The sequence below is a fragment of the Aspergillus aculeatus genome, assembly GCF_001890905.1.
Source record: "Aspergillus aculeatus ATCC 16872 unplaced genomic scaffold ASPACscaffold_13, whole genome shotgun sequence".
In the NCBI taxonomy this organism is placed as follows: Eukaryota; Fungi; Ascomycota; class Eurotiomycetes; order Eurotiales; family Aspergillaceae; genus Aspergillus; species Aspergillus aculeatus.
In genome coordinates this window covers 129,604-142,474 of record NW_017962988.1, presented here as the reverse complement: position 1 = coordinate 142,474, position 12,871 = coordinate 129,604, and the positions used below count along the sequence as shown (strand labels likewise).

Below are 12,871 nucleotides of genomic sequence, written 5' to 3'. Positions count from 1 at the left end.
ACCTGATAATATCATAGGAGGTATCCCTCCAATGCAGACCACGGTGCAGGAAAACTGCCTGCCCCACTCTGCTTCGGGCGGGGCGGAATCATGGGACTTTTTCGTTCTTGGAGTTGATCAGCTTGATCTCTTCTGGTGTTTTTGTTTAAAAAAAAAGTTTTTTTCTTCTTATCATTTTTGGCTCCCGATTTCATGGCACACCGCTCCTGAATAGAAACGAAGCGCAGTTCTGACGCGACTCGGAAAGTGCACCGATGTGGGCTTTATATGGGCTTCAATCCGCATTGGTACATACAACGGCGCATTATTTTACTAGAGTGGGGCGCTCCGCTGATGTTGCCGCAGCTACAGAGGAAGGCTGACCAAAATGGTCTTTGGCATGATAGTTCCTACTTCGTGGTCATAATTCTTCGTTAGGCATGCAGCGACATTCAGATCCTGAGGATGCACCCATCATTCAACAACCTCCGTAGTCTCCGGCTCGCTTGGTCCCTTGTTTAACCCCGGGGAATCTCGCGTCATCTCAGGTTGCGGCACGATCGCGTATCGCACGCGATTGCGCAGGAACCACCTGGATCCATTAGTATGGACTTCACACGAAGTGCATAGGGGCACGGGACGAGGGAATGGACATACCATAGGGCAACACTCAACGCCGCTACTGCCGGCACCCCCAGTCCCACACTCAAGCCGATGATCAATTTGTTGTTATTGCCGTGGTGCTCGTGGGTGGCCGTACTATTGCTACCAGTCGCAGAACTGCTGGCCGATGTGGTCTGAGTCGGTGGAGGGATATAAGACACCGGGCTTCCGGAGGTCGCGAGCAGCGTGCGTGCCCCCGATCCAAAGGGGCTGGCACTCGACAACGAGGCAAACGTGTTCGCTGGGAAGGTGGCTGCTGCCCCGGACGCCACGGTCAGAACCGTGGTCAGCTCGGTCTCGATCGACGTGGTGTTCTGGAGCGCGACGGGGCAGTTGACGAGACCGCTGGACGCGCACTGCACGAGAGTGTACCGTGTCACCGTGGAAAGCGTCGTGGTCTCGAGGCTCACGTCGCGCTGCGCGAGCGTCGCCGACGGAGTGATCGTCGATGAGGCAATCGTGGTCTTGCTGCCCGCGCAGAGACTGGCGAGGGTGGTGTAGAAGACCGGCACGGTGGTGTTGGGCGAGGGCCCCCATTGATACGTATCCACCGCGACGGTGGCGCCGGCCGCCGCACCCACCGCGAGGGTATACTCGGCCACCGCTTGGAACGCGCAGTCGGCGTCTTTGCTGGACGTGCCATTGACCTCCAACTGGAAGTCGGCCACGTAAGCGAAGACCTCTACGCCAATCCCTGCACTGAAATCGACGGCTTCAAGCACGGAGAGCGACTCCGCGGGCGCGATGTCAAATCCCACGCTGGCCTCCAGCTGTAAGAGGGCCTGGAGGCTTCCGTAGCCCTGGATGGCGATCGGCAGGAATTCAACTTTCCCTCCGGGACTGTTCACGTCAGTGGCACACCCCTGGCAGCGTAGGTTGATTCCCACAATGAGGGTAGACTTACACTGTAATGTCCGACATCCCCTTGTTGAACAGATCAAGCGCAAGCACCAGCCCATCATCCAATTTGATATGGATCCCACTACTAATGTCGACCTCCGCCTCGGCGACCAACACCAGCGAGACTTTGAACAGTGCGCCCGCGTCGAGGCCCGGGATTGAGAAACCGACGATGGTCTCCGAGGTGAACAGATTCAAAGTGTACGTTCCACCGGCCGACAACTGTACATCCAGCTCCAGGTACAGCTCCAGATTGTCGAATTCAAACTCAGCATGAACGCCAGGAAAGTCCTGGGTTGTATTCAGAGTGAAGTCGAGATCCAGCGTTGGCCAGGCGGGCATGTCGACCAGTTCGAAGTGAGTCACGCCTTCGACAAAATCCTCCGCTGCGTCGCGCGCAAACGTCTTTAGCTGGTTGATTGCTGCATCTGTCACGTTTGCGAGCTCGTCTGCGATGCTTTCCACGAGGTTGGTGACGTTCAAGCTTTCTTCTACGGTAAGGAAGCCGCTGACCGAGCCGTTGATATAGCAGGACTTGCAGATGACGGCGAGGCCTACTTCGACATCCAGGGATCCTTGCTTCGATATGGTAGAGTCACTGGGAGTTGAAAATCACGTCAGCTTGCGTGTGAGACATTCCCACACGGGGCGAACTATACGGTACCTCGCTTCGATCGAGAAAAGAGTGGCGTCGACCAAGCTCTTTGTTAAGTTTGTCTCGTTGGTTTTGTAGGTCGTGCCTCCCACTGCGCGCAGGGCTTGTTTCACCGCAATTGCGGTATCTTGGTCGGGGCCATGATGATTGGGTCTCACAGATGAATAGCCTGTAGTAACCGCATGAACGATGCAAAAGAATTGCAGGCAGGCGAGAACGTATCCGCCCCAGTACATCATGATTTCACGCTCCAGTCCCACACTATCGCTCCCCCGCCCCAGTTTTGGGGAACCAGACGGAATAAATAACTTGAGCGAAGACTTCGTCGCATTGCTAAGCCTCGCTGAGCCCAGCAATTAGTCTGCTGCAGCTCGCTGTGCCGCAGGGCGAGATTAGGCTATCTGCCAGCATAGCTGACACCATAAGCACGCTAGCAGGGGTGCGCTGCCCATTCCCCTCACCAGGATTCGCGCACGCAAATCAGCTCACTAGCTCTCATGACCGTTTGCTGCTAGCTATCTTGGATAGGAAATTGTTCATCTATTTTTCTGGTTGAGGTCAGCACTAGTTATGCACCATCTCCATCCGCTCAACCACAATGACAGCGGCCGACAGTTAGCGAACCCTTCATATTGTGGCTTGCATGGCATCGCCGCAGTCAGCCTAAGCCTTCTCTTGGTTGTATAGCTCAAGAACACAAAGGTGTCTGGATGAAGCGGAGCGACATTTACCGTCGGCCATGTGTGTACTGTGCTCATGTTTGGCTTGAAAGATGGTAGTCAGGCGCTACCACAGCAGTCCAAGTGCAATTTCCTGATACGCACGTGCGGGTATAGATATGACGCTTTGAGTCGCCTTGACATTTTCAGGTTGCAGGCATAGCAGAACCAATTGAAAGGGTACAATATGATAGATAATATCCGTTTGTCTTGTTTGGAAAATTAACATCGCCTAGAATCCCAGCACATTTAGAGAATCTTTGAGGGCCGGCGAGTCCTGCCATTTTCCCGAGGCCATTCTTCTGTGATAAGCGATTTTAGACGTTCCCTATCGAACACGATGCATGATGTCAGTTCCCAGCTGCGAAGCTCGGCAGACTTGTACATACAACAGCACATACACATTCCGTTCTCCCGGATCAATTCCATTAAGTCTCCATGTCGATCGCGCAAGTGATCCAATCAGAGTCGAAACTGCGGTGATCTTTGATCCCCCGATCGCATTCAAAACAATACCAGATATGACCGTGACTATCGGAGCCATAATCCCAGGATAGCTCTGAAGAAGCCCGCCGAATGCACTGCGTATGTCGGTCGTGGATATGCTCAATCAAGTCTGCCGCGTCCCCGCATTCTTTTCCGTCTTCCGTGCAGGTGTAAGAGGACATGATGATGTTGTTGTTTCGATGAAGATTTGGTACAATTTATCGAGGGAATCGAATATGGTGGGGGATTCAAAATGAGGAGCTATCTAGCATCATTGTATATAAGAGTTCACAACCCTCTTCGTCACATGAATGTCACTCACTGCATGTGCAATGACAGAATGCGTGCATTGCGTCCCATGGGTGCGATGCGATGTAAAGGACACCTTGTATCTGCTGAGCATGTGAACATGATCTCATAATGGTACAAGTTTATGGACCCTGCATCCAATCAGTCGTTTCGATAGAAAGATATTGAGGCTAGATGCCAGGACACTACAGAAATGGGATCAGCTCCCCACATGGATATTCATATGAATCTCTTTCCAAAGCTTGGCAGAATGGGTGTTTCTGTGTCCCGTGTATCAACACAGACGAGCCACCGTAGCCATTTTGTTCGATTTCTGGTCTGTTTCACCTATCACTCGAGGCAGTAAGAACGTCTGGATACCCTCCCCTCCCCCCTCGCACTAGACCTGCTCACTATCGGCCGACTCCTCCCGCTCGCCATCCTCATCAACGTGGAGGGTATCCCACTTCTCTAAAAAACTATCCAGTTCGGCGTCATCCAGCTGCGACCGGTCACCAGCCGTCTTAGACAAGGAATTCGGGTTCGGGTACAGACTCTTGAACCGCTCGCGGTCCTTGGACTCCCACATCACCTGCTCGAACTCGGTGAAGAGGGCGTCGGTCTCGGGCGGCAGCACGACGCTGTTCTTCTGCGCCGAGACCTGGATCATGCGCAGGATCCCCTTCATCAGGATCCATTTCCGGGAAAGGGCGCGGGCGCAGACGCAGAGCTCGGTGAACGAGGTCTTGTACTCCGGGACCGGGTGGTCCAGCACCTCGAGGAGCGTGAACAGCGCCATGCTCACCCAGTGGATGGTGGTCGGGTGGATGTAGTCGATCCCCCAGCGCGTGCGATGGATGCGCAGGAGGCGCACGATGGCCAGCGCCGAGTCCACGCAGAGCCCCCGCGCGGTCGCGGCGGTGGCGGCGCGGTCGCTCTCGTCGTCGTCGTCTTCGTCGGCATCATCAGGGTTGGCTTCCCCCTTCAGGAGGCCCCAGAGCATGATGATGAGGGTGTGGTAGAAGAAGCTGAATGCTGCGTCAGTCCATTTTCCATGGCCGCATGCAGTATCGAGAGTGAGAGAAGAGAGTGGAAACGGAGCTTAAATCGCAAAACTTACTGCAAGCTAAACGCCTGCGGGACAGAACTATTTTCGAGGGTCAGGCATTCCGGTAGTTGCGCTCTCCAATCGTCCAGCCTTGGTTGCACCTCTTGCAAAGTCCGGTGCAAGTCGCCTCGTGGCAGTACTGACCCGGTCCCAAATATCGATTTGTTGATATCCATGTTGATTTTGCTCAGCTCACACCAATTGTTGAAGACACACGGGATATGCGACTGCAGTGGGGTAGCCTGTGGCTGAGGGTAGGGTGACCAGGTATCATCCTCGGCGTGATCGCATGAAAGAAGGGGCCTCTCTGGCTGCTCGATGGCCAAGTATTTCATGTATCCGATCGATGCAGTCCTGGGAGCTGTGAGCCAAGTTGCGACGCGACAACCGGAATTACAACAGGAGCAGAAGATGAAGATAGCGGTGCAAAGCACGCAAGTACGCACGCTGTGAGGCAATAGAGGCCCCATATAGTATTGTTCACCGCGCGGCTCTCCCGGGTCTCCACCGACGGTGGTCGGTGTCTTTTTGAGTACTCCTGGGCCATATCGTTGATCTGGCTCAGATACCACCATCCCACACGGTCCTTCCCCATGGCTGCCATACTAGAGATGGTTCTTCAGCAGGGGGAACCCGGTTGCAAGGATCGTGAATGAACTCACCACACATACATCACCCCAGACCCTTGGAGGGTGGGCACATCCAGCTGCCCTTCTACCTTCTCATAGTGTCGTCGGGCCTCCTCGTAGAAATGCGTCCCCTTCGAGTTAGGATCATCAGGATCGGCGTAAGCTTCCGGATACTCGGAATGGAACTGTGATCGCATGGGGGTTAGTGGCTGGTCCGCAATCAGCCGAGGAGTCAGTCATCTTACACAGGCTTCTGCGAGAATGCAGTTGAACAGGAACGGGGAGCAAAATGGCGAGTCGAGCTTGCCTGATCGGGCATCCCGAAGGAACAGGTCGCGATCCACCCAGTTGTAAAAGGGGTGACTCCAGGTGAACCAGAGAGAGACAAGATGCGATACCAGATCGTCGGAGGTGGTGACGGAGGTCCAGGGCGCGGCGGGTACCCGGTACACGGGGATGTCGACCAAGCGGTTGATGTCCATGGCTCGGTGGAGAGAGACCTTCTTATTGGCCGCATACAGGAGTTCATATCGATCCTCCTCGGTCACATCCTGGTCCATGTAGAGCTTGAGCTCGCCCAGCGGGGCTTTGCTGCGCACGAGATTCAACAACTGGGCGGCCTTGGCGTCCGAACTGTCGCGCAGCGAGTGGACGACCTGCAGCAGAAGATCGCGCTCCTCCTCGAGTCTTTCGATCTTGCGCTTGTGGGCCAATCGCCGGCGGCCATCGTCATCGAGGTCGAATATACATTGCAGCTTCTGCTTGGTACACCGGTCGCAGGAGGTGGCCCCGTCGCGCACGCGACACTGTGTCGGGGATTCAGTCGTGCTGGCCAGAAAGGTGGTGAACAGGTGGTGACTACCTTGGATTTGAGTCGCTTACACTCACCACACGCCATCGAGGCTTTGCGCTGTGGGGGCAGCGACATGTTGGTGGGTGGCGTCAGATACCCTCGCCCGCCCTCACGCGCCGACGGGGCGGGGGCAAGGGGCTGCATTGGAGGAAAGAAGAGGGGAAAAGGTGGACTGGGAGGAAATTCCGGAAGTCGAGGATGAGTAGACGAGGGCGGTAGCCCATTTTTCAGGAACCTTCTCCAAGCCAAGCACGGGAACAAAAGAGGCAGTTGAGCTCAGGGCTACCCAGGCTGATGCACGGGCGAATTTGGGAGGAGGGAAGAACAAGTCATTTTGCATGCTTGAGGCAGGATATTTATTCCGAGCCCCGCCGGGATCGACCGTGACTTTCCCCGTCAGTATCGTATCTAATTGCTGTAATCTTTATTTTACCGGAAATCAGCTCCGTGGTCCAGTTGAGTTTGTGCAAATTTGCTTATGAGTGAGTGCGAGTGGAAATGTGTGCCGACTGACCCTCACCCTTGCAGCCCTTGGGCCGCTTGGCAGCAATCGATCGATCGACAAGTGGTGGATGCGTCCTCCAGTTAGCTTGAGGCGTCGGCTATTTTTGCCCCAGGAGCTTCTTTCTCTCTGCGGTTGCCGGCGGCGAAATTAAGGCTTGGATCGCATTCGCATAAGAACACACAAATCATGCCAGATGTTGACCGACACATCAGACTCTTGAAGCCTAGTGTTCGACACCCCAGATCCTTCCCGTATAGCGTGAGCGCAGCTTCGTAAAATCGCGGTATACATACACCTGTGGTCAATCATCAGGCAGTGAATTGATTGAAAAAGTCAGTTTCTATTCGCACCGCTTGTGCTTTTAGCTGAATGAAAGTATGCAAAACTCGAAATTCTAGGTCGAATCTTCTCCTATGCATCGACGTCAGTCCGCTGACTAAGTGATGTGCAGCTGCACAGCAGCCAGGCTCGTTACTGTTCCGTCCTGAACCGTCATGGGTATCTGTATCTCGTAAGTTACTCGTTTCAGTGTTCTAGACCCTAATAACACTCGCCACAGTGGCAACCAGCTCCCCCTCATTCGATTTATGGATCTTACATCACCATCAAGGGATAAATGAAATCCTTGAACCATTCAATACATAGTACTAGGAAAGAAATACCACATCAAGTTGCGAGATGTTGTCGAAGATCTCATGTCATGCCATTCCATATGTTTATTCAGGGCTATAGACACTCATGCTGTCTCCTGGTCAGAGCGCTAGTGGGGCACTAGATCTACGCCAAATGAGGGTTGGGCCATCCTCACCACGGTGCCTCTCGTCCCCAGAGGCAGTCTTCACCTCAGACCTGTTCCACCAGAGGGTATCTTGTCATGGAAACGACCCGATCTCCCTTCAATTCTCGCCAGCTAGGAATCAGGAACCCCGTGCCAAGGTAGATCCAAACCACGGCATACTCCATCGACAGGCCCATGAGAACGAACGGAGCGATCGGACCAACGAGGTCGTTCCATCGGAGATCAGTCGCATGGAAAACCGAGAGAAACAGATAGGCAATGCGCACAATAAGGAAGGGTAGTGCCAGAGCCATCGCTTTGAGAATCTGTGGTTGAGCGGTCAGTTCAGCCGGTGGTCGCAACTGGCGTTTCTCGCCAAGACAGTAACTCACAGTCGAGCTCATGTGCGAGAGGTCAGGAAGATGCATCCAGAAATACGCCTGCACGAGGAGTAGACACGCTGCAAAAACCACAACAATACTATATCCGGCCTTGACGAGTTTCACCCCCGTCGCAACGTCGCTGGCACTGTCGCTCCCTTCGAGGCATCCGCCGGCAATTTGCAGGCCTAACCCCACGAAGAACAGCATGCGCGAGAACATCAAACAGCGGTTGACCCGGGGGTTGACTACCTCCTTCTCGTGGGCTAGGATTATGCGGATGAATCCTAAGGTCGCGGCAATCAAGGGGAACACGCCCGTATTGAGCAGGATGATTGAGGCGACCATGATGCCCGTGCGGCGTTTGTGCTCAAACGAAATCACCAGAATGCCGGCGGCGACTCTGACTGTCAGGTTTGTCAGTATCATCACTCGCTTCTAGCATACTCCGAAATCCGACGGTGTTTGTCGACTTACTGAGCGAGAAGAATAGTATAATCAGCCATGACATACGCGGCCGCTTGTGACGATAGTACGCGTGGTATGCAGATAAGAAGATGACAGGGATATAGAAGATGATCTGTGCGATACTGGCTTTGGAATGGTCGTTTAACATAGCGGGCGCGGTCGACTGCTGGATGAATCTATATTAAGAATCCAATCGGGACAAGTATCAGAGGCGATCGGGAGATGAAAATAGTCCGTGAATTTAGGAGTCAGAGAATGACCGGGATAATGTCAATTGAAGAGTAGCTCTATGATTACCCATCTTGCTGGACCATTTCTCTCCTTTTTATACATTTCCTCAAAGACGTGAATATTCGATGTAGGGCTTCTAGGGCGTTGAGGACAAGCTCAGCCTCTCGCAAGATGAACCCCCTTTTCGGACTAGCGGCGATGTTAGTCATCCACATCCCTCCCATCTTCCCCACTCAGGCATTGACTCAGCCCCAAATCCACCCCCCTGGCCATCGATCCTAGAAACCTCATGGCGCGCACGATGCGGCCGTTCTAAAGAGTAAACCCAATCTGACAAGTGAGCCTCGATCGTCTCGCTTATTTGGGTTACCTCAGCTATTTCGGATTAAAGTTCTTTTATCTTGTCTACCCCGATTGAGGCTTGAGAGAGCGGCAGCCTTACGGGGCAATCCAGGCCCCACTCAGAAAGCATGGTTGGAGTCGCCGGAAAGTCCAAAGGTTGCAATACCTGTCGAGCACGGAAAATCGCGGTACATGCCTATTTTTCCTCCTCCATCGCTTGTCCGGACACTGAATGCTTCGAGTTAGTGCGACCAACAAAGACCGGCATGTGCTCGATGCACTCGATCTAACCGAGTGTGTGGTGGGTATGAGCGGGACAGGGTTTTTGTCGTGATGCAGCCAGGAGCGAAGAAGAAATACGTGTATCTCAAGTCTTCTCCCTCGCCGTCAGGATCGCCGGCTGAGAGTTTCCCGTGCTCCGTTGAGCTATCGACACTCCCGCCCCCTGGGGACGGTCAGCCAATCTACTCATTCACGGAGAGATCCCCAGCTTACGCGCTGATCCAGAGGCAGAACGAGAGCCATAACCTGGTGTTGTCTTTTCTCGCTAATTGTCTCCCAGCGCAATGGTCCGCATCCCCTACCAGATCATGGATCCCACTTCTGGCTGGCCTGTCCGCAGAAACTAAAGCCCTGGAAGTAAGCAGTGCCGCCCTCGCAGCCGCAGCAGTCGGCCACAAATTCAACGATTCGGCATTGATCCAATACAGCCACAGCCTCTACACCGACGGACTTCAGCAACTGCAGCGTGCGCTGTGGAATCGCAGGCGTGCCCAGGATGATGCCACGCTGGCTGCTTGCATGGCTCTAAGTCTGTACGAGGCTATGGAATGCCCAAACGCAGGGTCGGAAGGGTATTTCGGGCATTGCCAGGGCCTTCTTGCCTTGGTGGAAGCGCGTGGAATTGCAGCCCACTGCTCCGGCCCGGGCCACCAGTTGTTCCTTGGGGTCCGAATTCCAGGGGTGAGTTCCTTGCTAGCTGGGTCCCAAACCGACAAGCGATACGGGAATTTCCGTGAAACTCACCTCCTCGACTACAGATAATATACACCCTGGAAAACCACTCTTCGAGTTTTCTATTCGACGCCGCGTGGATGAATCAGCCGTGGAGCCAAATCCCGAAAACCTCCTTCACGCAGGTGGTCGATTGTCTCGCGCAGGCGCCCGGGATTCTCCAGCGAGTGTTCCTCTTACCCAGTCTCAGCTCCGAGCAACAAGTAGAGGCCTGTTTCCAGCTGATCGCGGAATGCTGGCAAATCGACGAGAAGCTGGACACGATCTACGCGGCGATGCAGGGTGGCAGGTCGGACCCGCTCTACTGGCTAATTCCCTCGACAAGCCCCCCTTGGGCAACAACTGAGCATACAGATAACCTCTTCCCGTTCGTCTTCCACTTTGCAGACATGGAAACTGCAGCGACGCTCATCCTGCTGTGGGCGGTGCGGGTCCTGCTGTGGTCGGGTCTGTGCAACTTGTACAATGGCATGTTTCCGAACAGCTGCATGCTACCAGCTGGTGAGCCAGTGGGGCCGCTTCGAGCCCTCGGTCATCGGAGGGAGTATATCTCTATGGTCCATCATGTCTGTCAATCGGTTGAGTACCTGATGCAGGATGACTTTCTGCTCGCGGGACCGCTGTCGGTCACCCCAGCGCTGGGGATCGTGATCGACAGTCTTCGATATCAGCCTAGGCATGCCGCGGTGGAGGCATGGCTGCGGGCGGCTTTGGACCTCGTTCGGCAGAAGGGGATAGGAGTGTTGGAACATAGCCGTTAATTTGTCGAGTTCGTTTGTAATCACGGAATGTATGTACTATACTATGTAGCACGGGCGCATAGAACATATAGGATACCCAGTTTTGTGACAGGCGCGGTGTGGAATGTTGATGGGGGCGCAATGCTTGAGTGCGAGTTGTGTGTAGCGACATCAAAGGAATCTTTCGTCGGAGTACCTTTCCTTCATACTATGTTGATTTGGAAAGGATATTAAACTTCAAGAATCAAGTCTCGTAATTGACACCATATGTACTAAGACTCTCTCGCCGACCAGTCCAAGCTTCCACATCTGTCTAATTGATGCAGAGGAATTCAATTGCTCTGGAAATCAATGCTATCAGCAATACGTGAATTGATCCATCATACCAACTATTTTGAAACATGTAGTACATGTCTGAACTGAGGGGAGGAACTTGTGCCGTATATGATTGATTGGGTTGTGAAGGTGGAGACCGTTCGGCCAAGCTTCCTTTTTTTTTTTTTTTTTTTGTTCCTCGGCTGATTATGCATGATCAAACTCGGTTTATGAAGACATGACTAATTTTGAAAGGAGTACAGTCACATAATAGTAGCATAGCGTTAGTTAGTCCTATCTGGCGCCAAATTCAATCGATCGCGATAAGCCAATTGCCGGCTAGTTACTGTATGCGGCAGCTTTCATTGAGGCGAGAGGCGAAAGCATAGAAATACAGCACAGTGCTGTGCTGCATAGCCTTCCTGTACCTATTCGCCCTGCAGCACGTGAACAGTTCCAGACTCGCATTAAGACTGGTCCGCCTTTACTCGGTGGTTGGATCGACGGTTCGGTTGAGATCATCACACTAATCTCGATCCCTTGGTACACTGGTGACGCACGAGAGTATTTGCGGCTCGGATCGTTTATCACTGCCGTTGTGTGCCGGATCTCAACACGCCTAGCTGATTCTTTAGTAGCCACAGGCCTCGCAGTCATTGCTAGACCCCTTTTAATATAATCTTTTCAATGGACGAGGTAAATACCTCTGCTATTGTTGAAGCAGTAGCGTTCGGTCTACTGACTTCACTCAGCACTCAAGCCTATCTGGCTACGGATTAAGTCTCATAGTCTTTTCAGCATGTATATTCTATGTCGCCCTGGTCATGACATCGCTCAAACTCGCCATTCATTGTGGGCTGTCAAAGTCGAGCATAGCCGAAGATCTGTGTGGTCTCGGGGCCATAGTAACCTGTGCGGGGATGCTTGCGACTATTATCTTAGGTACTGTACTATCTCAATGACAAAGGTTCTCCCAACCTCCACTAATCAGTGGGTAGGGGTTCTGCGAGGCATTGGCCGGACAAGCGAGGAAGGGGGGATTGATTATGATGCCCTTGGAAAGGTTCGAGCACACGCGGAGAAGATCTTGCACAGCTGACACCACCGTCCCTAGATCCAACTCGCCGTGCAGGTCCTCTACATCACCTCCGCTGCGTTGGTGAAACTGTCGATCCTTTTTCTGTACCGCCAGGTCTTCCAACACATGCGAACCATCATCACCATCACCATCGCGGTGATCGTAGTGATCACCGTCGTTTTCATCTTCGTGGCCATCTTCCAGTGCCATCCGATCGGGCGGTTCTGGTTTGAGCTCAAGGCCACACAAGGCGCATGCATATACCAGCTCATCTTCTGGTGCGATGTGGCGGTGGTCTTCCTTCTCAGTAACATCTGGATTACAGCATTGCCTGTTCGGCCGATTTTGGGTGAGTCTTCAATGTTGAACATCTCACTGTGAAACCGTGGTTTGAGCATGCTCTAGGTCTTCATGTGAAAGGTCGTTTGAGAACCGGTATTCTGCTGCTGCTATGCTCAACGGGCTTGTTGTGAGTGGCGTCGATGCAATCATCGATCCGACCGGACGGGACTGATGATGGACCTAATCAGGACGTGTTCGATGGCAACGATTCGCCTAGCCTACATCGTCAAACTCTACAGGGGCAACGATCCGACGAGAGACATCGTGCCGATTTACTTCTGCTCCATCGCGGAGATATGCGTTGCTCTGGTCTCTTTGAGTATACCATCCCTGCGCTTGGCCGCCCGGCGGAAATGGGCGAGCCCGGCGCCATGCTGAATCTCCGGCTCGGCTGCATT

The 12,871-nt window shown here is 53.4% G+C and overlaps 5 protein-coding genes across 5 annotated transcripts; 1 reads left to right on the top strand and 4 right to left on the bottom strand.

The window, feature by feature from the left end:
• Positions 1-453: 453 nt before the first annotated feature.
• Positions 454-2,433, bottom strand: ASPACDRAFT_32248 (uncharacterized protein; the record flags this gene model as incomplete). Its single annotated transcript, XM_020199866.1, has 4 exons — positions 454-571; positions 637-1,482; positions 1,547-2,140; positions 2,207-2,433. 4 exons carry the CDS (start codon positions 2,431-2,433, stop codon positions 454-456), a joined length of 1,785 nt encoding a protein of 594 aa, XP_020053768.1.
• Positions 2,434-3,643: 1,210 nt separating this feature from the next.
• ASPACDRAFT_80335 (Zn(II)2Cys6 transcription factor) lies at positions 3,644-6,491 on the bottom strand. The gene is made up of 6 exons (XM_020205627.1): positions 6,290-6,491; positions 5,673-6,233; positions 5,461-5,612; positions 5,245-5,403; positions 4,811-5,152; positions 3,644-4,718 (listed from the first exon to the last, which is right to left on the bottom strand). The coding sequence occupies exons 1-6, from the start codon at positions 6,422-6,424 to the stop codon at positions 4,091-4,093; spliced, it is 1,977 nt and encodes a 658-aa protein (XP_020053767.1). The 5' UTR covers positions 6,425-6,491; the 3' UTR covers positions 3,644-4,090.
• Positions 6,492-7,474: 983 nt separating this feature from the next.
• ASPACDRAFT_80319 (uncharacterized protein) lies at positions 7,475-8,863 on the bottom strand. The gene has a single exon (XM_020205626.1). It carries the CDS (start codon positions 8,370-8,372, stop codon positions 7,629-7,631), a length of 744 nt encoding a protein of 247 aa, XP_020053766.1. The 5' UTR covers positions 8,373-8,863; the 3' UTR covers positions 7,475-7,628.
• A 28-nt stretch (positions 8,864-8,891) lies between these two features.
• ASPACDRAFT_123294 (uncharacterized protein) lies at positions 8,892-10,931 on the top strand. Its single transcript, XM_020196615.1, has 2 exons — positions 8,892-9,947; positions 10,025-10,931. Exons 1-2 carry the CDS (start codon positions 9,318-9,320, stop codon positions 10,757-10,759), a joined length of 1,365 nt encoding a protein of 454 aa, XP_020053765.1. The 5' UTR covers positions 8,892-9,317; the 3' UTR covers positions 10,760-10,931.
• Positions 10,932-11,701: 770 nt separating this feature from the next.
• Positions 11,702-12,587, bottom strand: ASPACDRAFT_123291 (uncharacterized protein). The gene is made up of 3 exons (XM_020196614.1): positions 12,537-12,587; positions 12,052-12,480; positions 11,702-11,995 (listed from the first exon to the last, which is right to left on the bottom strand). The coding sequence occupies exons 1-3, from the start codon at positions 12,542-12,544 to the stop codon at positions 11,992-11,994; spliced, it is 441 nt and encodes a 146-aa protein (XP_020053764.1). The 5' UTR covers positions 12,545-12,587; the 3' UTR covers positions 11,702-11,991.
• Between the last annotated feature and the right edge of the window lie 284 nt (positions 12,588-12,871).